General features: G+C 41.6%; 2 protein-coding genes across 2 annotated transcripts; both read left to right on the top strand.

Annotated features, from left to right (window-relative positions):
• The first annotated feature begins 530 nt into the window (after positions 1-530).
• LOC119909741 (neuroblast differentiation-associated protein AHNAK-like) lies at positions 531-1,983 on the top strand. Its single transcript, XM_038727962.1, has 3 exons — positions 531-709; positions 839-1,065; positions 1,185-1,983. The coding sequence occupies exons 1-3, from the start codon at positions 556-558 to the stop codon at positions 1,875-1,877; spliced, it is 1,074 nt and encodes a 357-aa protein (XP_038583890.1). The 5' UTR covers positions 531-555; the 3' UTR covers positions 1,878-1,983.
• An 11-nt stretch (positions 1,984-1,994) lies between these two features.
• LOC119909740 (neuroblast differentiation-associated protein AHNAK-like) lies at positions 1,995-23,046 on the top strand. Its single transcript, XM_038727961.1, is given in 2 exon segments — positions 1,995-8,032; positions 8,035-23,046. Coding segments are annotated over 2 exon segments (19,905 nt in total). The 5' UTR covers positions 1,995-2,190; the 3' UTR covers positions 22,098-23,046.
• The last annotated feature ends 1,455 nt before the right edge of the window (positions 23,047-24,501 follow it).

Below are 24,501 nucleotides of genomic sequence, written 5' to 3'. Positions count from 1 at the left end.
TTTATAAGGCAAGGCCATACAAAGCTATAACCGTCATTGTTCTGTCTATTGACACTGGAGCTGGGGTGTAGGCACAGGATTAGGCAGCTTTCCTCAGGGCAGGGTGTGGTCCAACTTCAACCATATTTCCAAAATACATAAGGGGAAGGGAAATAAAATTTGGTGTTTTGGTGTTGTCTGAAAGGATTTTATCACCACCTAGTGTTCACCATTGGGTCTTACAAGCCAGACCATCTTGCAGAGCAGGGTTGGTAAATGCTTATTTCAGGCAATATAGGATTTGTTTTAAGGGTGAAAGAAGAATTTTGTCTTAAATAATGTGCAAATACATTGTATTAATGGTTATTATTATCTTTTTATACAGGAAAACCCAGATACAGTTTCCATCACACCAGAGGAAATAAATAGAGGAAATCAAAACAAGGTATTTTATAAAGTTTTAAGCTTTCTACATGCGCTTTCTGTACTTTCTACATGCACACTTATACATTAAGTTCTTGCCATCTACATTTTTTGTTTCTCTTGAACCAATTATTTACATGGTTATGCTTACAGATGGCTGAAGAGGAGGAAACCAGGGAGGTGCTCTTTCCAGATTGGGAGGGTCCAGACAAAACTGGATTGACCATTGAACAGACAGGAGGAGAGATCTTTGTGAAGGAGGTGAAAGGAGAGTCACCTGCAGCACGGTCTGGAAAAGTATATCAAGGTAGCAAATTCCTATTTTTTTTTTTTTTTAAATCATCTGGTATGGAGTAAGATTTGTCTCACCTGCATGCTGACTAATTTCTAGTATTCTTAATAGACTTTTTTGCTGCTTACTCTGCTTAATTCATAGGTGACCAGATTGTAGGCGCCACTGTCTACTTTGATAACATGAGCTCAGAAGAAACAGCTGAGCTACTGAAGACATTAAACCGGCACAAGGTTGGACTGAAATTACAAAACAAAGGAGATAAATCCCCTTACTGCTCGCCCTTGAGCACACCATGTCGTTCACCAATGGGAACCCTGACATGGGAAGGGAAGACCCGGTTTGGAGGTTCCAGTCCAGACATCATCCTTGTAAGTTCTTTTTAAAAATTATATGACTCCTGATTTGTTTGTGGGGAAGCAACTGTACAAAATACATGATATAATAACATTTCCATGTTGTATGCCTTCCTGTCTTTTTCTATCAACAGAGTGGGGATGATGATGACTATAAAAGAATATACACAAAAAAGATTAAACCAAGACTGAAGTCTGAAGACCTTGCAGAGGGAGTAGATGTTCGCACGGAGCGGCACAGCAGCACAAGCAGCGATGGCAGCACAATTACTACCATCACCCGCCGCATCACTACCTACACTGTGGATATGCCAGGTGGCATAAGTGAGCAACTTGAACTTTCAAGCCCAGAGTTCAAGGGGCTTAGGCACGAATCTGGAGATGGCTCTCCTCATATCAGAATCTCACATGGCAGCCCTTCAGGTAAAGTGGGAGCAGAAGAGGGAGTTTTTGAGTCAAGCAATGTCTCTTACACTGGGCCCCAAGTTAGTTCCACAGAGACACGCTGGGGCAGTGGGGGAGTTCAGACGACAACAATTATAAGAGAGGGAGAAAGAGAAAGAGTTACAGGTCTCAAATTTAAAGGGCCTAATTTAGGAGTAGCAGGGGGTAAAGGCCAGGGAGGCTTTGAGATCTCAAGAGGGAGTGGAGAGCAGGGAGATGGAAGCATTCAGGTGTCAGAAACAAGCACGACATTAAGAGACAGCACAAACACTGGTAGTAGGCATATTACATTTGGAGGGTTGGGAAATGCAGAGGTAACCTCAACTGATGAGAATGGAGGGTCAGTTAGTCTGTTTTACCAGGAAAAAGCATGCATATTTTGACTTCAACCACAGATAAAACACAGAAGGGAAGTATTGATTTAGGTGAGAGGACAAAGGTGAAAGTATCTGAAACTACCATCGGTCACCCGCAGGCAAAGGGATCAGATAGTATGGTATGTCGAATGTAAGACTTGGTGGAGGTCACATAGGTACTGATACTGAATTGAGAGGTGGCAGGATAGGAGGATCAGCAATAACAGTAGGCAGTGTTACCTCAGGTTATTCCTCAGGGCCAGGCAAGATTTCAGTGGCAGGTGTAGATGTCAATCTTACAGGTTCAAAGTTGAAAGGTGAGGTTGACCTGCCAAGCACAATGGGAGGAATAAAAGCATCTGGTATAGACACTGATGTTCCAGGCTATGAAACTGAGGGAAGTGTGAGTGGCATAAAAACGTCAACCATCAAGATGCCCGTGTTTGGAATGAAAGAAATCAAGAAAGAGGGAACTAGTGTTGAAGTTAAACTAAGTGGTGATGCGGATATGTCAGTACCTGTAACACATGAAGAGGTGCAAAAACCAGAACTAGACATCAAACGGACAGATATACAGATCAAAGGTCCTAGTGCTAACATTGCAGGGTCAGTTGGCAATGTACATGACATTAAAGGTCCCACTATAAATATTGAGGGGAAAGAAGGCGATTTAAAAATGCCTCAGATAAAGACACTATCATTTGGGTCCACAGGACCAAAGGTTGCTGTTAAAGCTCCTGAGGTTGACATTAAAGCACCAAAAGGTGATAGTGGGGGCTCTGATGTAAAAACTGAAAGTCTGAAATTCAAGATGGGTTCCAAAACAGGACCTACAATGCCAGAATGGGATATAAGTCTGAAAGAAACTAAACGGGATGTGGATGTGTCAGTTCCAAAGATTGAGGGAGACACAACAAAACCTGCAGTTGAGATCAAAGGATCAGCAGTTGACATCGAAAAACATAAAGGTGGATTTGAGATGCCTAAACTCAAAATGCCATCATTTGGCTTTACAGGTCCTAAGGCGGAAGCTACAGATGTTGATATAAAAGTTACAAAAGCGGAAATTGATGTCAAGGCACCTGAGGTTCATGTTAAAGCATCCAAAGTTAATGTTGAAAGCCCAGATGTAGACATAGACGCTCCCAAGGTGGACATTGACATTGAGGGACCTGAAGGTGGCTTTAACCAGCCAAAATCTACAATGAAATCCACTGGCCTGAAAGGTCCGAAGCTTGAAGGAGGTGTGACTGTATCTGTACCAAAGATTAAGGGAGACATAAAAGCACCTGGAATTGACATCAAAGGTCCACAAATTGATATTACAGGGACAAATGGTGGTGTTGAAATTCCAAAAATCAAAATTCCTGAAGTGGAGCATGAAGTACCAGATGTTGACATTGAGGGACATAAAAGTGGATTTAAAATACCTAAAGTAAAAATTCCATCATTTGGAATTAAAGGTCCAAAAGTGGAGGGGCCAGAAGTCAACGTTGTTTGTCCAAAAGCTGACATGAATGTGAACGCTCCTGAAGTGGACATTGAGGGCAGTGGTAATATGAAAGGATCAAAATTCAAAGTGCCATCACTTTCAGGACAGAAAATCTCCATGCCAGATGTGGATTTACATGTCAAAGGGCCCAAACTCAAAGGTGATGTGGATGTGTCAGGGCCAAAGATTGAAGGGGACATAAAAACACTTGATGTTGATGTTAAAGTTCCGGAGGTGGATATAGAGGGTCCAAAAGGTGAATTTGAAATGCCGAAAATCAAAATGCCATCATTTGGCTTCAAAGGTCCAAAAGGGGAGGGTCCAGATGTTGATATAAACCTTCCCAAAGGAAACATTGACATGAAAGCCCCTGCTGTTGACATTAAAGGGCCAGAGGTTGACATAGAAGGACCGGATGCAAAACTGAAAGGAACCAAATTCAGCATGCCAACAATTTCAGGACCGAAACTTTCCATGCCAGATGTGGATTTTAATTTGAAAGGTCCAAAACTCAAAGGTAATGTGGATATGTCAGCGCCAAAGATCAAAGGAGACGTTAAAACGCCTGAGTTTGACATCAAAGGTCCACAGGTTGATATTGAAGGTCCAAAAGGTGGATTTGAAATGCCTAAAATCAAAATGCCATCATTTGGCTTTAAAGGTCCAAAAGTGGAGGGTCCAGATGTTGATATAAACCTTCCCAAAGCAAAAATTGACGTGAAAGCACCTGCTGTTGACATTAAAGGGCCAGAGGTGGACATCGAAGGCCCAGATGCAAAGCTCAAAGGAACCAAATTCAGCATGCCAACCATTACAGGACCAAAACCTTCCATGCCAGATGTGGATTTAAAACTGAAAGGTCCCAAACTCAAAGGTGATGTGGATATGTCAGCGCCAAAGATCGAAGGAGACATTAAAACACCTGAGTTTGACATCAAAGGTCCACAGGTTGATATTGAAGGTCCGAAAGGTGGATTTGAAATGCCTAAAATCAAAATGCCATCATTTGGCTTTAAAGGTCCAAAAGTGGAGGGTCCAGATGTTGATATAAACCTTCCCAAAACAAACATTGACGTGAAAGCACCTGCTGTTGACATTAAAGGGCCAGAGGTGGACATCGAAGGCCCAGATGCAAAGCTCAAAGGAACCAAATTCAGCATGCCAACCATTACAGGACCAAAACCTTCTATGCCAGATGTGGATTTAAAACTGAGAGGTCCCAAACTCAAAGGTGATGTGGACATGTCAGCGCCAAAGATCGAAGGAGACATTAAAACACCTGAGTTTGACATCAAAGGTCCACAGGTTGATATTGAAGGTCCGAAAGGTGGATTTGAAATGCCTAAAATCAAAATGCCATCATTTGGCTTTAAAGGTCCAAAAGTGGAGGGTCCAGATGTTGATATAAACCTTCCCAAAACAAACATTGACGTGAAAGCACCTGCTGTTGACATTAAAGGACCAGAGGTGGACATCGACGGGCCGGATGCAAAGCTAAAAGGACCCAAATTCAGCATGCCAACCATTTCAGGACCAAAACTTTCCATGCCTGATGTGGATTTCAAGCTGAAAGGTCCCAAACTCAAAGGTGATGTGGATATGTCAGCGCCAAAGATCGAAGGAGACATTAAAACACCTGAGTTTGACATCAAAGGTCCACAGGTTGATATTGAAGGTCCGAAAGGTGGATTTGAAATGCCTAAAATCAAAATGCCATCATTTGGCTTTAAAGGTCCAAAAGTGGAGGGTCCAGATGTTGATATAAACCTTCCCAAAACAAACATTGACGTGAAAGCACCTGCTGTTGACATTAAAGGACCAGAGGTGGACATCGACGGGCCGGATGCAAAGCTAAAAGGACCCAAATTCAGCATGCCAACCATTTCAGGACCAAAACTTTCCATGCCTGATGTGGATTTCAAGCTGAAAGGTCCCAAACTCAAAGGTGATGTAGATATGTCAGCGCCAAAGATCGAAAGAGACATTAAAACACCTGAGTTTGACATCAAAGGTCCACAGGTTGATATTGAAGGTCCGAAAGGTGGATTTGAAATGCCTAAAATCAAAATGCCATCATTTGGCTTTAAAGGTCCAAAAGTGGAGGGTCCAGATGTTGATATAAACCTTCCCAAAACAAACATTGACGTGAAAGCACCTGCTGTTGACATTAAAGGGCCAGAGGTAGACATTGAAGGCCCAGATGCAAAGCTCAAAGGAACCAAATTCAGCATGCCAACCATTACAGGACCAAAACTTTCCATGCCAGATGTGGATTTAAAACTGAAAGGTCCCAAAATCAAAGGTGATGTGGATATGTCAGCGCCAAAGATCGAAGGAGACATTAAAACACCTGAGTTTGACATCAAAGGTCCACAGGTTGATATTGAAGGTCCGAAAGGTGGATTTGAACTGCCTAAAATCAAAATGCCATCATTTGGCTTTAAAGGTCCAAAAGTGGAGGGTCCAGATGTTGATATAAACCTTCCAAAAGCAAACATTGACGTGAAAGCACCTGCTGTTGACATTAAAGGGCCAGAAGTTGACATAGAAGGACCGGATGCAAAACTAAAAGGACCCAAATTCAGCATGCCAACCATTTCAGGACCAAAACTTTCCATGCCAGATGTGGATTTCAATTTGAAAGGTCCCAAACTCAAAGGTGATGTGGATATGTCAGCGCCAAAGATCGAAGGAGACGTTAAAACACCGAAGGTTGACATGAAAGGTCCAGAGGCTGATATTAAAGGGCCAAAGGGTGGATTTGAAATGCCTAACATCAAAATGCCATCCATTTCAGGACCCAAGATGCCAGATTGGGATATTAATTTGAAAGGACCCAAAATAAAGGGAGATGTCGACTTATCAGCTCAAAAGATTGAGGGTGACATAAAAGCTCCCAAGGTTGACATTGAAGGACCTGATGTTGACATCGAGGGCCACAAAGGAGGATTTAAAATGCCTAAATTTAAAATGCCATCCTTTGGGCTGAAAGGCCCAAACGTTGAAGGGCCAGATGTTGATGTCAGCATGCCGAAAGCTGATATTGATATCAAAGCACCTGATGTTAACATTACAGGACCAGAGGTTGACATAGAAGGACCGGATGCAAAACTGAAAGGACCCAAATTCAGCATGCCAACAATTTCAGGACCAAAACTTTCCATGCCAGATGTGGATTTCAAACTGAAAGGTCCCAAACTCAAAGGTGATGTAGATATGTCAGTGCCAAAGATAGAGGGAGACATTAAAACACCGAAGGTTGACATTAAAGGTCCAGAGGCTGATATTAAAGGGCCAAAGGGTGGATTTGAAATGCCTAATATCAAAATGCCATCAATATCAGGACCCAAGATGCCAGATTGGGATATTAATCTGAAAGGACCCAAAATAAAGGGAGATGTCGACGTGTCGGTTCCAAAGATTGAGGGTGACATAAAAGCTCCCAAGGTTGACATTGAAGGACCTGATGTTGACATCGAGGGCCACAAAGGAGGATTTAAAATGCCTAAATTTAAAATGCCATCCTTCGGGTTGAAAGGTCCAAATCTCGAAGGGCCAGAAGTTGATGTCAGCATGCCGAAAGCTGATATTGATATTAAAGCACCTGATGTTAACATTACAGGACCAGAGGTTGACATAGAAGGACCGGATGCAAAACTGAAAGGACCCAAATTCAGCATGCCAACAATTTCAGGACCAAAACTTTCCATGCCAGATGTGGATTTCAAACTGAAAGGTCCCAAACTCAAAGGTGATGTAGATATGTCAGTGCCAAAGATAGAGGGAGACATTAAAACACCGAAGGTTGACATTAAAGGTCCAGAGGCTGATATTAAAGGGCCAAAGGGTGGATTTGAAATGCCTAACATCAAAATGCCATCAATATCAGGACCCAAGATGCCAGATTGGGATATTAATCTGAAAGGACCCAAAATAAAGGGAGATGTCGACGTGTCGGTTCCAAAGATAGAGGGTGACATAAAAGCTCCCAAGGTCAATATTGAAGGACCAGATGTTGACATTGAGGGCCACAAAGGAGGATTTAAAATGCCTAAATTTAAAATGCCATCCTTCGGGGTGAAAGGTCCAAATCTCGAAGGGCCAGAAGTGGATGTCAGCATGCCGAAAGCTGATATTGATATTAAAGCACCTGATGTTGACATTAAAGGACCAGAGGTTGACATAGAAGGACCAGATGCAAAACTGAAAGGACCCAAATTCAGCATGCCAACAATTTCAGGACCAAAACTTTCCATGCCAGATGTGGATTTCAAACTGAAAGGTCCCAAACTCAAAGGTGATGTGGATATGTCAGCGCCAAAGATCGAAGGAGACATTAAAACACCGAAGGTTGACATTAAAGGTCCAGAGGCTGATATTAAAGGGCCAAAGGGTGGATTTGAAATGCCTAACATCAAAATGCCATCAATATCAGGACCCAAGATGCCAGATTGGGATATTAATCTGAAAGGACCCAAAATAAAGGGAGATGTTGACATGTCAGTTCCAAAGATTGAGGGTGACATAAAAGCTCCCAAGGTCGAAATTGAAGGACCAGATGTTGACATCGAGGGCCACAAAGGAGGATTTAAAATGCCTAAATTTAAAATGCCATCCTTTGGGCTGAAAGGCCCAAACGTTGAAGGGCCAGATGTTGATGTCAGCCTCCCAAAAGCTGATATTGATATTAAAGCCCTGAAATGGAAATCAAAGGACCAGAAATGGACATTGACAGTCCAAGTGGAAAAATCAAAGGACCCAAATTCAGCATGCCAACCATTTCAGGACCAAAACTTTCCATGCCAGATGTGGATTTCAATTTGAAAGGTCCCAAACTCAAAGGTGATGTGGATATGTCAGCGCCAAAGATCAAAGGAGACATTAAAACACCGAAGGTTGACATTAAAGGTCCAGAGGCTGATATTAAAGGGCCAAAGGGTGGATTTGAAATGCCTAATATCAAAATGCCATCAATATCAGGACCCAAGATGCCAGATTGGGATATTAATCTGAAAGGACCCAAAATAAAGGGAGATGTCGACGTGTCAGTTCCAAAGATAGAGGGTGACATAAAAGCTCCCAAGGTCGATATTGAAGGACCAGATGTTGACATCGAGGGCCACAAAGGAGGATTTAAAATGCCTAAATTTAAAATGCCATCCTTTGGGCTGAAAGGCCCAAACGTTGAAGGGCCAGATGTTGATGTCAGCCTCCCAAAAGCTGATATTGATATTAAAGCCCCTGAAATGGAAATCAAAGGACCAGAAATTGACATTGACAGTCCAAGTGGAAAAATCAAAGGACCCAAATTCAGCATGCCAACGATTTCAGGACCAAAACTTTCCATGCCAGATGTGGATTTCAATTTGAAAGGTCCCAAACTCAAAGGTGATGTAGATATGTCAGCGCCAAAGATCAAAGGAGACATTAAAACACCGAAGGTTGACATTAAAGGTCCAGAGGCTGATATTAAAGGGCCAAAGGGTGGATTTGACATGCCTAATATCAAAATGCCATCAATATCAGGACCCAAGATGCCAGATTGGGATATTAATCTGAAAGGACCCAAAATAAAGGGAGATGTCGACGTGTCAGTTCCAAAGATAGAGGGTGACATAAAAGCTCCCAAGGTTGATATTGAAGGACCAGATGTTGACATTGAGGGCCACAAAGGAGGATTTAAAATGCCTAAATTTAAAATGCCATCCTTTGGGATGAAAGGTCCACATCTCGAAGGGCCAGAAGTTGATGTCAGCCTCCCAAAAGCTGATATTGATATTAAAGCCCCTGAAATGGAAATCAAAGGACCAGATATTGACATTGACAGTCCAAGTGGAAAAATCAAAGGACCCAAATTCAGCATGCCAACAATTTCAGGACCGAAACTTTCCATGCCAGATGTGGATTTCAAGCTGAAAGGTCCCAAACTCAAAGGTGATGTGGATATGTCAGCGCCAAAGATCGAAGGAGACGTTAAAACACCGAAGGTTGACATTAAAGGTCCAGAGGCCGATATTAAAGGGCCAAAGGGTGGATTTGAAATGCCTAACATCAAAATGCCATCAATATCAGGACCCAAGATGCCAGACTGGGATATTAATCTGAAAGGACCCAAAATAAAGGGAGATGTCGACGTGTCAGTTCCAAAGATAGAGGGTGACATAAAAGCTCCCAAGGTCGATATTGAAGGACCAGATGTTGACATCGAGGGCCACAAAGGAGGATTTAAAATGCCTAAATTTAAAATGCCATCCTTTGGGCTGAAAGGCCCAAACGTTGAAGGGCCAGAAGTTGATGTCAGCATGCCGAAAGCTGATATTGATATCAAAGCACCTGATGTTGACATTAAAGGACCAGAGGTTGACATAGAAGGACCGGACGCAAAACTGAAAGGACCCAAATTCAGCATGCCAACCATTTCAGGACCAAAACTTTCCATGCCAGATGTGGATTTCAAACTGAAAGGTCCCAAACTCAAAGGTGATGTGGATATGTCAGTACCAAAGATCGAAGGAGACGTTAAAACACCGAAGGTTGACGTTAAAGGTCCAGAGGCTGATATTAAAGGGCCAAAGGGTGGATTTGAAATGCCTAACATCAAAATGCCATCAATATCAGGACCCAAGATGCCAGATTGGGATATTAATCTGAAAGGACCCAAAATAAAGGGAGATGTCGACGTGTCAGTTCCAGAGATTGAGGGTGACATAAAAGCTCCCAAGGTCGATATTGAAGGACCAGATGTTAACATCGAGGGCCACAAAGGAGGATTTAAAATGCCTAAATTTAAAATGCCATCCTTTGGGCTGAAAGGCCCAAACGTTGAAGGGCCAGATGTTGATGTCAGCCTCCCAAAAGCTGATATTGATATTAAAGCCCCTGAAATGGAAATCAAAGGACCAGATATTGACATTGACAGTCCAAGTGGAAAAATCAAAGGACCCAAATTCAGCATGCCAACCATTTCAGGACCGAAACTTTCCATGCCAGATGTGGATTTCAAGCTGAAAGGTCCCAAACTCAAAGGTGATGTGGATATGTCAGTGCCAAAGATCGAAGGAGACATTAAAACACCGAAGGTTGACATTAAAGGTCCAGAGGCTGATATTAAAGGGCCAAAGGGTGGATTTGAAATGCCTAACATCAAAATGCCATCAATTTCAGGACCCAAGATGCCAGATTGGGATATTAATCTGAAAGGACCCAAAATAAAGGGAGATGTCGACGTGTCAGTTCCAAAGATAGAGGGTGACATAAAAGCTCCCAAGGTCGATATTGAAGGACCAGATGTTGACATCGAGGGCCACAAAGGAGGATTTAAAATGCCTAAATTTAAAATGCCATCCTTCGGAGTGAAAGGTCCAAATATTGAAGGGCCAGAAGTTGACGTCAGCATGCCGAAAGCTGATATTGATATTAAAGCACCTGATGTTGACATTAAAGGACCAGAGGTTGACATAGAAGGACCGGATGCAAAACTAAAAGGACCCAAATTCAGCATGCCAACAATTTCAGGACCAAAACTTTCCATGCCTGATGTGGATTTCAAGCTGAAAGGTCCCAAACTCAAAGGTGATGTGGATATGTCAGCGCCAAAGATCGAAGGAGACATTAAAGGTCCAGAGGCTGATATTAAAGGGCCAAAGGGTGGATTTGAAATGCCTAACATCAAAATGCCATCAATTTCAGGACCCAAGATGCCAGATTGGGATATTAATCTGAAAGGACCCAAAATAAAGGGAGATGTCGACGTGTCAGTTCCAAAGATTGAGGGTGACATAAAAGCTCCCAAGGTCGATATTGAAGGACCAGATGTTGACATCGAGGGCCACAAAGGAGGATTTAAAATGCCTAAATTTAAAATGCCATCCTTTGGGATGAAAGGTCCAAATCTCGAAGGGCCAGATGTTGATGTCAGCCTCCCAAAAGCTGATATTGATATTAAAGTCCCTGACATGGAAATCAAAGGACCAGAAATTGACATTGACAGTCCAAGTGGAAAAATCAAAGGACCCAAATTCAACATGCCAACTATTTCAGGACCAAAACTTTCCATGCCAGATGTGGATTTCAATTTGAAAGGTCCCAAACTCAAAGGTGATGTGGATATGTCAGCGCCAAAGATCGAAGGAGACATTAAAACACCAAAGGTTGACATTAAAGGTCCAGAGGCTGATATTAAAGGGCCAAAGGGTGGATTTGAAATGCCTAACATCAAAATGCCATCAATATCAGGACCCAAGATGCCAGATTGGGATATTAATCTGAAAGGACCCAAAATAAAGGGAGATGTCGACGTGTCAGTTCCAAAGATAGAGGGTGACATAAAAGCTCCCAAGGTCGATATTGAAGGACCAGATGTTGACGTCGAGGGCCACAAAGGAGGATTTAAAATGCCTAAATTTAAAATGCCATCCTTTGGGCTGAAAGGCTCAAATGTTGAAGGGCCAGATGTTGATGTCAGCCTCCCAAAGGCTGATATTGATATTAAAGCCCCTGAAATGGAAATCAAAGGACCAGATATTGACATTGACAGTCCAAGTGGAAAACTGAAAGGACCCAAATTCAGCATGCCAACAATTTCAGGACCGAAACTTTCCATGCCAGATGTGGATTTCAATTTGAAAGGTCCCAAACTCAAAGGTGATGTGGATATGTCAGCGCCAAAGATCGAAGGAGACATTAAAACACCGAAGGTTGACATTAAAGGTCCAGAGGCTGATATTAAAGGGCCAAAGGGTGGATTTGAAATGCCTAACATCAAAATGCCATCGATTTCAGGACCCAAGATGCCAGATTGGGATATTAATCTGAAAGGACCCAAAATAAAGGGAGATGTCGACGTGTCAGTTCCAAAGATAGAGGGTGACATAAAAGCTCCCAAGGTCGATATTGAAGGACCAGATGTTGACATCGAGGGCCACAAAGGAGGATTTAAAATGCCTAAATTTAAAATGCCATCCTTCGGAGTCAAAGGTCCAAATATTGAAGGGCCAGATGTTGATGTCAGCATGCCGAAAGCTGATATTGATATCAAAGCACCTGATGTTGACATTAAAGGACCAGAGGTTGACATAGAAGGACCGGACGCAAAACTGAAAGGACCCAAATTCAGCATGCCAACAATTTCAGGACCAAAACTTTCCATGCCAGATGTGGATTTCAAACTGAAAGGTCCCAAACTCAAAGGTGATGTGGATATGTCAGTGCCAAAGATCGAAGGAGACATTAAAACACCGAAGGTTGACATTAAAGGTCCAGAGGCTGATATTAAAGGGCCAAAGGGTGGATTTGAAATGCCTAACATCAAAATGCCATCAATATCAGGACCCAAGATGCCAGATTGGGATATTAATCTGAAAGGACCCAAAATAAAGGGAGATGTCGACGTGTCAGTTCCAAAGATTGAGGGTGACATAAAAGCTCCCAAGGTCGATATTGAAGGACCAGATGTTGACATCGAGGGCCACAAAGGAGGATTTAAAATGCCTAAATTTAAAATGCCATCCTTTGGGCTGAAAGGCCCAAACGTTGAAGGGCCAGATGTTGATGTCAGCCTCCCAAAAGCTGATATTGATATTAAAGCCCCTGAAATGGAAATCAAAGGACCAGAAATTGACATTGACAGTCCAAGTGGAAAAATCAAAGGACCCAAATTCAGCATGCCAACAATTTCAGGACCAAAACTTTCCATGCCAGATGTGGATTTCAATTTGAAAGGTCCCAAACTCAAAGGTGATGTGGATATGTCAGCGCCAAAGATCGAAGGAGACATTAAAACACCGAAGGTTAACATTAAAGGTCCAGAGGCCGATATTAAAGGGCCAAAGGGTGGATTTGATATGCCTAACATCAAAATGCCATCAATTTCAGGACCCAAGATGCCAGATTGGGATATTAATCTGAAAGGACCCAAAATAAAGGGAGATGTCGACGTGTCAGTTCCAAAGATTGAGGGTGACATAAAAGCTCCCAAGGTCGATATTGAAGGACCAGATGTTAACATCGAGGGCCACAAAGGAGGATTTAAAATGCCTAAATTTAAAATGCCATCCTTCGGGGTGAAAGGTCCAAATCTCGAAGGGCCAGAAGTTGATGTCAGCATGCCGAAAGCTGAAATTGATATCAAAGCACCTGATGTTGACATTAAAGGACCAGAGGTTGACATAGAAGGACCAGATGCAAAACTGAAAGGACCCAAATTCAGCATGCCAACAATTTCAGGACCGAAACTTTCCATGCCAGATGTGGATTTCAAACTGAAAGGTCCCAAAATCAAAGGTGATGTGGATATGTCAGCGCCAAAGATCGAAGGAGACGTTAAAACACCTGACTTTGACATCAAAGGTCCACAGGTTGATATTGAAGGTCCGAAAGGTGGATTTGAAATGCCCAAAATCAAAATGCCATCATTTGGCTTCAAAGGTCCGAAAGTGGAGGGTCCAGATGTTGATATAAACCTTCCCAAAGGAAACATTGACATGAAATCACCTGCTGTTGACATTAAAGGGCCAGAGATTGACATTGAACGACCTGATGCAAAGCTCAAAGGACCGAAATTCAGCATGCCAACCATTTCAGGACCGAAACTTTCCATGCCAGATGTGGATTTCAATCTGAGTGGACCCAAACTCAAAGGTGATGTAGATCTGTCATCTCCAAAGATAGAGGGAGACATTAAAACACCTACGGTTGACATTAAAGTTCCAGAGGCTGATATTAAAGGGCCAAAGGGTGGATTTGAAATGCCTAACATCAAAATGCCATCAATATCAGGACCCAAGATGCCAGATTGGGATATTAATCTGAAAGGACCCAAAATAAAGGGCGATGTCGATGTTTCAGTTCCAAAGATTGAGGGTGACATAAAAGCTCCCAAGGTTGATATTGAAGGACCAGATGTTGACATTGAGGGCCACAAAGGAGGATTTAAAATGCCTAAATTTAAAATGCCATCCTTTGGGATGAAAGGCCCAAACGTTGAAGGGCCAGATGTTGATGTCAGCCTCCCAAAAGCTGATATTGATATTAAAGCCCCTGAAATGGAAATCAAAGGACCAGATATTGACATTGACAGTCCAAGTGGAAAAATCAAAGGACCCAAATTCAGCATGCCAACCATTTCAGGACCAAAACTTTCCATGCCAGATGTGGATTTCAATCTGAGAGGACCGAAACTCAAAGGTGATGTTGATGTGGTAACTCCAAAGATCGAAGGAGACATTAAAACACCTGAAGTTAAGATCAAGGGTCCTACCGTTGACTTAGAATCTCCAGAAGGACAACTTAGTGGGCCAAAGGTGAAGTTACCAAAAATGTCTGGACCGAAAATATCATTGCCAGATGTTGACATCAATGTGAAGGGGCCAAAGGTCAAGGGTGATTTCAAAGGGGATGTTCAGTTGCCAAAAGCTGAACTTGAGGGACCAGATGTCACCATTGATGTTCCAGAAATTGGTGCAAAGAAAGCTAAATTCAAAATGCCAAAATTTGGATTTAAGGGTTCAAAGATAAAGGCCCCAGACACAGACGTGAAAATGGCAAAAGGTGATATAAGTATCAAAGGGATGACTGGTAGCTCTGAAGGTCTTGATCTTGACCTGGGATTGACTGGTTCAAAAACTAAAGGATCCAAATTCAAGATGCCAAAATTTGGTTTCAAAGGCCCAAAAGTTGAAATGCCAGAAGTTGATGTTAATCCGAACATTTCCATGCCAGATGTGGATTTTAATGTGAAAGGTCCCAAACTCAAAGGGGATTTGGATGTGTCAGTTCCAAAGATTAAGGGAGACATAACAGGGCCTGAAGTTGACATCAAAGGTCCAGATATGGAATGTTCAAAGGGGGGATTTGAAATGCCTAAAATTAAAATGCCATCTTTCAGCATTAAGAGTCCCAAAGTAGAGGGCCCTGATGTTGACATTGATCTTCCAAAAGCTGATATGGAGATCAAAGCACCTGGAATTGACATGAAGGGGCAAGACATTGATGTTGAAGGCCCTGATGCAAAATTGAAAGGACCCAAATTAAAGTTGCCATCCGTACAAGCACCAAAGATGCCAGACTGGGATATCAATCTGAAAGGTCCAAAACTGAAAGGAGATGTGAATATGAAAGGTCCTAAGATTGAGGGAGATATTGAAACTCCTAAAATAGACGTTGAAGTACCAGACATTGACATTGACAGTCCAAGTGCAAAAATAAAGGGGCCAAAATTCAAGATGCCAACTATCTCAGGACCGAAGATTTCCATGCCAGATATGGATTTCAATTTGAAAGGTCCCAAACTCAAAGGTGATGTGGATTTGTCAGTGCCAAAGATTAAAGGAGACATAAAAACACCTGATTTTGACATCAAAGGTCCACAGGTTGATGTTGAAGGTTCAAAAGGTGGATTTGAAATGCCTAAAATCAAAATGCCATCATTTGGTTTCCAAGGTCCAAAAGTGGAGGGTCACGATGTTGATATTAACCTTCCCAAGGCTAAAATTGATGTTAAAGCACCTGACGTTGACATTAAAGGACCAGAGATTGACATTGAAGGACCTGATGCAAAACTCAAAGGACCCAAAATCAAAATGCCATCAGTATCGGGACCCAAGATGCCAGATTGGGATATTAATCTGAAAGGGCCAAAAATAAAGGGAGATGTTGACGTGTCAGTTCCAAAGATCGAGGGTGACATTAAAGGTCCCAAGGTCGATATTGAAGGACCAGATGTTGACATCGAGGGCCACAAAGGAGGATTTAAAATGCCTAAATTTAAAATGCCATCCTTCGGAGTGAAAGGTCCAAATATTGAAGGGCCAGAAGTTGATGTCAGCATGCCGAAAGCTGATATTGATATCAAAGCACCTGATGTTGACATTAAAGGACCAGAGGTTGACATAGAAGGACCGGACGCAAAACTGAAAGGACCCAAATTCAGCATGCCAACAATTTCAGGACCAAAACTTTCCATGCCTGATGTGGATTTCAAGCTGAAAGGTCCCAAACTCAAAGGTGATGTGGATTTGTCAGCACCAAAGATGGAGGGAGACATTGAAACACCTGAGTTTGATATCAAAGGTCCACAGGCTGATATTGAAGGTCTGAAAGGTGGATTTGAAATGCCTAAAATCAAAATGCCATCATTTGGCATTAAAGGTCCAAAAGTAGAGGGTCCAGATGTTGATATAAATCTTCCCAAAGCAAACATTGACGTGAAAGCACCTGACGTTGACATCAAAGGACCAGATTTTGACATTGAGTGCCCAAGTGGTAAAATCAAAGGACCCAAATTCAACATGCCAAACATTTCAGGACCAAAACTTTCCATGCCAGATGTGGATTTCAAGCTGAAAGGTCCCAAACTTAAAGGTGATGTGGATATGTCAGCGCCAAAGATCGAAGGAGACATTGAAACACCTGACATTGACATCAAAGGTCCACAGGTTGATATCAAAGGACCTAAGGGAGGATTTGACATGCCTAAAATCAAAATGCCATCATTTGGATTCAAAGGTCCAAAAGTAGAGGGTCCAGATGTTGATATAAACCTTCCCAAGGCAAACATTGACATGAAAGCACCTGATGTTGACATTAAAGGGCCAGAGATAGATGTTGCAGGCCCTGATGCAAAACTCAAAGGACCCAAAATCAAAATGCCATCAATGTCAGGACCTACAATGCCAGATTGGGATATTAGTCTGAAAGGGTCCAAAATAAAGGGAGATGTCGACGTGTCAGTTCCAAAGATTGAGGGTGATATAAAAGCTCCCAAGGTCCATATTGAAGGACCAGATGTTGACATTGATGGCCACAAAGGAGGATTTAAAATGCCTAAATTTAAAATGCCATCCTTTGGGCTGAAAGGTCCAAATGTTGAAGGGCCAGATGTTGATGTCAGCCTCCCGAAAGCTGATATTGATATTAAAGCCCCTGAATTGGATATCAAAGGACCAGATTTTAACATTGACAGTCCAAGTGGAAAAATCAAAGGACCCAAATTCAGCATGCCAACAATTTCAGGACCGAAACTTTCCATGCCAGATGTGGATTTCAAACTGAAAGGTCCCAAACTCAAAGGTGATGTGGATATGTCAGTGCCAAAGATCGAAGGAGACGTTGAAACACCTGACCTTGACATCAAAGGTCCACAGGTTGATATCAAAGGGCATACGGGTGGATTTGACATGCCTAAAATCAAAATGCCATCATTTGGATTCAAAGGTCCAAAAGTAGAGGGTCCAGATGTTGATATAAACCTTCCCAAGGCAAACATTGACGTGAAAGCACCTGATGTTGACATTAAAGGGCCAGAGATAGATGTTGCAGGCCCTGATGCAAAACTCAAAGGACCCAAAATCAAACTGCCATCAATGTCAGGACCCACAATGCCAGATTGGGATATTAGTGTGAAAGGACCCAAGGTGAAGGGAGATGTTGACGTGTCAATTCCAAAGATTGAGGGTGATATAAAAGCTCCTAAGGTCGATATTGAAGGACCAGATGTTGACATTGAGGGCCACAAAGGAGGATTTAAAATGCCTAAATTTAAAATGCCATCTTTTGGGCTGAAAGGTCCAAATGTTGAAGGGCCAGATGTTGATGTCAGCCTCCCGAAAGCTGAAATTGATATTAAAGCCCCTGAATTGGATATCAAAGGACCAGATTTTAACATTGACAGTCCAAGTGGAAAAATCAAAGGACCCAAATTCAACATGCCAAACATTTCAGGACCAAAACTTTCCATGCCAGATGTGGATTTCAAACTGAAAGGTCCCAAACTCAAAGGTGATGTGGATATGTCAGTGCCAAAGATCGAAGGAGACGTTGAAACACCTGACCTTGACATCAAAGGTCCACAGGTTGATATCAAAGGGCCTACGGGTGGATTTGACATGCCTAAAATCAAAATGCCATCATTTGGATTCAAAGGTCCAAAAGTAGAGGGTCCAGATGTTGATATAAACCTTCCCAAGGCAAACATTGACGTGAAAGCACCTGATGTTGACATTAAAGGGCCAGAGATAGACGTTGCAGGCCCTGATGCAAAACTCAAAGGACCAAAAATCAAACTGCCATCAATGTCAGGACCCACAATGCCAGATTGGGATATTAATCTGAAAGGGCCCAAGGTGAAGGGAGATGTTGACGTGTCAGTTCCAAAGATTGAGGGTGATATAAAAGCTCCTAAGGTCGATATTGAAGGACCAGATGTTGACATTGAGGGTCACAAAGGAGGATTTAAAATGCCTAAATTTAAAATGCCATCTTTTGGGATGAAAGGTCCAAATGTTGAAGGTCCAGATGTTGATGTCAGCCTCCCAAAGGCTGATATTGATATTAAAGCCCCTGAATTGGACATAAAAGGACCAGATATTGACATTGACAGTCCAAGTGGAAAAATCAAAGGACCCAAATTCAACATGCCAACCATTTCAGGACCAAAACTTTCCATGCCAGATGTGGATTTCAAGCTAAAAGGTCCCAAACTCAAAGGTGATGTGGACATGTCAGTGCCAAAGATCGAGGGAGACATTGAAACGCCTGACTTTGACATCAAAGGTCCACAGGTTGATATCAAAGGGCCTAAGGGTGGATTTGACATGCCTAAAATCAAAATGCCATCATTTGGATTCAAAGGTCCAAAAGTAGAGGGTCCAGATGTTGATATTAACCTTCCCAAGGCTAACATTGATTTGAAAGCACCTGCCCTTGATATTAAAGGGCCAGAGATTGACATTGCAGGTCCTGATGCAAATCTTAAAGGACCAAAAATCAAACTGCCATCAATGTCAGGACCCGCAATGCCAGATTGGGATATTAGTGTGAAAGGACCCAAGGTGAAGGGAGATGTCGACGTGTCAGTTCCAAAGATTGAGGGTGACATAAAAGCTCCCAAGGTCGATATTGAAGGACCAGATGTTGACATTGATGGTCACAAAGGAGGATTTAAAATGCCTAAATTTAAAATGCCATCCTTTGGGCTGAAAGGTCCAAATGTTGAAGGGCCAGATGTTGATGTCAGCCTCCCGAAAGCTGATATTGATATTAAAGCCCCTGAATTGGACATCAAAGGACCAGATTTTGACATTGACAGTCCAAGTGGAAAAATCAAAGGACCCAAATTCAACATGCCAACCATTTCAGGACCAAAACTTTCCATGCCAGATGTGGATTTCAAGCTAAAAGGTCCCAAACTCAAAGGTGATGTGGACATGTCAGTGCCAAAGATCGAAGGAGACATTGAAACGCCTGACTTTGACATTAAAGGTCCACAGGTTGATATCAAAGGGCCTAAGGGTGGATTTGACATGCCTAAAATGAAAATGCCATCATTTGGATTCAAAGGTCCAAAAGTAGAGGGTCCAGATGTTGATATAAACCTTCCCAAGGCAAACATTGATGTGAAAGCACCTGGCCTTGACATTAAAGGGCCAGAGATTGACATTGACAGTCCAAGTGGAAAAATCAAAGGACCCAAATTCAACATGCCAACCATTTCATCCCCGAAAATATCTATGCCAAATATGGATCTCAATCTGAAAGGTCCCAAACTCAAAGGTGATGTGGATTTGTCAGCTCCAAAGATTGAAGGAGACGTTAAAACACCTCATGTTGATATCAAAGGTCCAGAAGTCAACATTGAAGGGCCTAAGGGTGGATTTGAAATACCTAAAATCACAATGCCATCATTTAACATGAAAGGTCCAAAAGTGGAGGGCCCAGATGTTGATATTAACCTTCCCAAAGCTAACATTGATGTGAAAGCACCTGGGGTTCATATTAAATCCCCAGAGATTGACATTGAAGGCCCTGATGCAAAAATCAAAGGACCAAAATTCAACATGCCATCCGTTTCAGGTCCTAAAATATCCATGCCAAATGTGGATTTCAATCTGAAAAGTCCCAAACATAAAGGTGATGTGGATGTCTCAGCTCCAAAGATAGAGGGAGGCATTAAAACCCCTGGCATTGACATTAAAGGTCCAGAGGTTGATATTGAAGGGCCAAAGGGTGGATTTGAAATGCCTAAAATCAAAACGCCTTCATTTGGCTTTAAAGGTCCACAGTTGGAAGGCCCAGGCATTGATGTCAGCCTTCCCAAATCTAATATTGATGTTAAAGCACCTGAGCTTGACATCAACCTAAAAGGGTCCAAAGTCAAAGGAAAGATGGATGCAACAGTGCCCAAAGTGGAAGGAGATATCAAAGGTCCAAATGCTAACATTGCAGTACCCACCATCACTATGGAAGGTGTGTCTATTGAGCCTGTAAATACAGGTGTTACATTTCCCAAGTTCAAAGGTCCTAAGTTTGGAATGAAATCCACAGACGTGGAGGGGCCTGAATCCATTGTGAAGACACCCACGTTTAGTGTGGGAGCAAAAGATTCCAAAAAAGAAGTTAGTCTCCCAGATACTGAAGCAAGTCTTGATGTCCCTGATGTTGACATCAATGTAAAGGGGAAAAAGGGAAAATTTAAACTTCCTAAAGTCAAAGGAAAGGCAAAGAAACCTGATGTTGACATAGAAACACCAGCTGTAAACCTGGATGTAGACACCCCTAATATTCATGTCAAAGGCAAAAAGGTAAAGAAGCCCCTTTTTGGTAAGCTTAATTTTCCTGATGTGGAATTAGATATCAAATCACCAAAAACGAAAGGCGATGGATCGTTATCAGAAGGAATGAAATCATCTGACGTAGATTTGCGATCTGCTAGCTTGAACACGGCCATTGAAGGTTCTGGGACTGGCAGTCCAAATGTTCATTTGCAAGGGCCAGATGTGAAATTGAAGACTCCTAATATTAAAATGTCAAATGTAAACATATCTACCCCTGATATTGATGCAAATCTAAACAGACAAGGAGAGGCAGGTATTTCTGCAGGTTTCAAAGGCAAAAATATAAATGTGAAAGGTGGTGCAGAGATTGATGCAAGTGTTTCAGGGGATAATGCCACTGGTGACCTTCATTACCCAGAGGGTACTGTAACATTTCCCAAAATGAAGGTACCAAAATTTGGTATTGCTCTGCCTCAGTTGGAAGGACAGCATGGTGGAGGAAATGTTGAATCAGAACTTGCTGCTAGTGGAGACATCAACATTCAGTCTCCATCTGTTAGCTGCCAAGTCAGTTCACAAAATATTGAGGTTCCCAGTCCAGAAATAAGGCACAGTGAGGGCAAAGTAAAAGTAAAGATGCCAAAATTTTTTGGCAAATCAAAGGCAAAGGGCAGTAGTGTAGGTGACCTTCGGGGACCAGAGGTAGAACTGAGCACTAGTGGAAAAGGCGGTAAGGTCTCTAAAGATGTAAGTGTACATACTGGTGAACTGATGGGTGGAAAATTTGAGGGTGACCCTGGACTCAGTGTGTCAACTAAAGGCAAGTCCGCCTCACTGGATCTATTTAAGAAATCAAGGCATCGGTCTTCTTCTCTCAGTGATGAAGGGGGGCTTGCAGTTAGTTCTCCTTCCGGTCACTTAGAAGCTGAGGGTGGTGACATTTCATTAGACCTTGGAGAAAGCAAGGTCAAAGGAAAGAAAGGAAAGTTGAAGTTTGGTACCTTTGGAGGTTTTGGTTCAAAGTCAAAGGGCTCATACGAAGTGACGCTTGGTGAGGAGAGTGAAGCAGGAGTGGAGGGCAGTGCAGGTGTTTCTCTAGCCTCTAAAAAATCGAGATTGTCTTCGTCTTCCAGCAATGACAGTGGTTCAAAAGGAGGTTTCAGGTTCCCAAGACTTGAACTATCTGTTTCACCAAAAAAAGATTAATTATGAGGCAAATTAAACTCTCTCATGTACATGCAAATGCACTCTCCTAAAATGGCAAATTCATCAAATTGTTTAAAACCTGAGAGGACAAACACAGTCATCTCAGTTTTAATGACTTTTTAATGACTAACTATTATTTTCAGTAATTAGACAGGAGTGCATGAGATTGTTTAAATTCCCTTCAAACTGTAAATAAGATTAATTTGTATTGTAATAATAAATATTTCTTTTTGTACATAGACAAGATTTATTGAACATATGCCATTTCACCAAATTTTCAACAATAGTTTATAACAGGGTTTGTCATTTATTTCATTTTATTAAATGAATGTTGTTAATGAACGGGTGTGGTATATTTGTATCCAGGGACAGAAGAGATAGTTACAGTAGTTATTTTGAAGGAAAATGTTGTTTATACAAAAATATTAAACAGTTCCAATTTTTCTTTATGTAAGAAATGATTTAATTTTCAAGCTTTGATATTATATAATCAGTGCAGAAGCAGAATTTACTCATCATAGAGCTGGTCCTTCATAACACATTCTAAAGAGTGGTGGTGTTGTATATACCATAATTACAAAAACAATCACTGTCAACTCTGTCAATAGTTGTCAGTACTTTTATTCACCCTTAAATTCTGTGCCATTTACCATAAATATGCATTTGTTTCATTTGTTTTAAACATGTTTTGTTTCTTTATCCTGTCATTTTAATTTTCATTTCATATTTTATGATCCTCTATATTTTATTTTCTGTCAATCTGTCTTTGTACACACACCTTATGATTAAGTAAAAAATAAACAGTCACTTTTTGATCTAATTTGTTTGCAAAAAAATCTGTGTTGATAAGAGAGTTGATGGAGATAAAGCATGATTCTTTGGGTCTATTATTTTGTGTGCATTCTGCCAATCAAACTCAATAAAAAGATTTATAAAATGTATAACATTTCTTAAATCGATATTTGTCAGTGATTTAATCGCATGATATGATGTGATATGAGCAATACTTGATTGGGTTTGTGAATGTTTTGTTCCACATACACATACGCGCAGTCATTTTATCCAATTTTCAATATCCTTCATGTTGCTTAACTAAGGTTCTCATATGTCTAAGGCCATTATACACTTTAAATTATTATTAAGTGGTGAACAGGCATATGAATTAATACTTATTTTTGATTACAATGTACTCATTAGGAATCATCTACCAATTAATCCTACTTGAATTATCATTTGTAGTTTTTGATCATATACCTCTGATGCGGAGACTGCTAACACTAAACACAGCCATATATACAGATAAATTAAGTCAACCGTTCATTAAACACACAACACGCAGTGGCCTTTTCACTCACACATAAAAACATATATTTTAACAATGCACATTATACGGTACATTCATAGGCCATGGCATACATATAGTAGGTTGATTGGCCAATATCCTAAAGCAAGTTGATTGTGCTGCTGAGTGGTACAGACAGACTAAGCGTAGGAGTTGCCAGGCTGAGAATGGTTCGGCTGCGGACAGTAGCTCAGGGGGCGTGGCATGAGCGAGGGGCGTTGCTTGAGAGGTGCTACAGTCCGCGCTGGACATTATTGAGGCTGTAGGCAAATTACCATATATGAAAACAGCTCTGTATGACTCATTAAGAGCCAAGAGTAGAGCTTTGGCCACGTTTAACATGAATATCTGACATCGTAACATATAGATAACACATAAAATATAAGAAGCCTAATAAGCTCTTTGCTTGTGCAAACCAACCAAAACCACATTTTATGATAGCAGAGATGTGATCGAGCATTATTTCCAAAGCTAAACCACTAATAATCCATCTACTGACCTCGAAATGTGTTCAGCGATCTTAATTGATCGTATAAGCCATGTATAGGCTATGCTTACTTGTCAGGGCAGGTATTTTCATTCAGCGCAGGTACTACTTCATTTCAGTTCATTAAGTCCGTAAAACTTGTGACAGCAATACCACAGTATAATATAGGCTAATAAGCCACAAATTATTCCTGTATACAGATCAGAAGCATTAAAGTGCTGCATAAACTTCTGTTAGTCACCGGTGTTGATTTCCCCACTTGGGTCCTGATGATGCAGGCTGACAATCGCCAAAGCTGTCCAATCAACAAGTTACCTGTAAGTCTGTGTAACGTCATGGTTACTTCTTGGTTGGTTTGTAAAATTGCAGTGTGAACATGAACGGGACCAGAACTAAAATGCAACAGTGTATTATTTTTTTCACTTGGTCCGGACCAAATGAACCGAACTACAGGTGTGAAAGTGCCCTTAACTTCAGTCCACCAATCAGAACAGAGGACCCAGTCCTTTGATCTTTCATCAGCTGATTTACGTCACCAAAGTAACCAGCTCTACAATAGAGACAGATAGGAAAAT

This window comes from Micropterus salmoides, unplaced genomic scaffold (assembly GCF_014851395.1).
Source record: "Micropterus salmoides isolate LMB-PRFRI ecotype aquatic unplaced genomic scaffold, ASM1485139v1 Ms_hic_scaffold_1882, whole genome shotgun sequence".
Lineage (NCBI taxonomy): Eukaryota > Metazoa > Chordata > Actinopteri > Centrarchiformes > Centrarchidae > Micropterus > Micropterus salmoides.
Note: the sequence above shows the minus strand (reverse complement) of the source record. Positions and strands in the feature narration are given on the sequence as shown.

Excerpts from the sequence above, each read along its gene's own strand:
- LOC119909741 (XM_038727962.1), top strand. The coding sequence starts at position 556 with ATGGCTGAAGAGGAGGAAACCAGGGAGGTGCTCTTTCCAGATTGGGAG. Across the intron at positions 710-838 it reads GTCTGGAAAAGTATATCAAG|GTGACCAGATTGTAGGCGCC; the intron begins GTAGCAAATTCC and ends CTTAATTCATAG. Across the intron at positions 1,066-1,184 it reads CCAGTCCAGACATCATCCTT|AGTGGGGATGATGATGACTA; the intron begins GTAAGTTCTTTT and ends TTCTATCAACAG.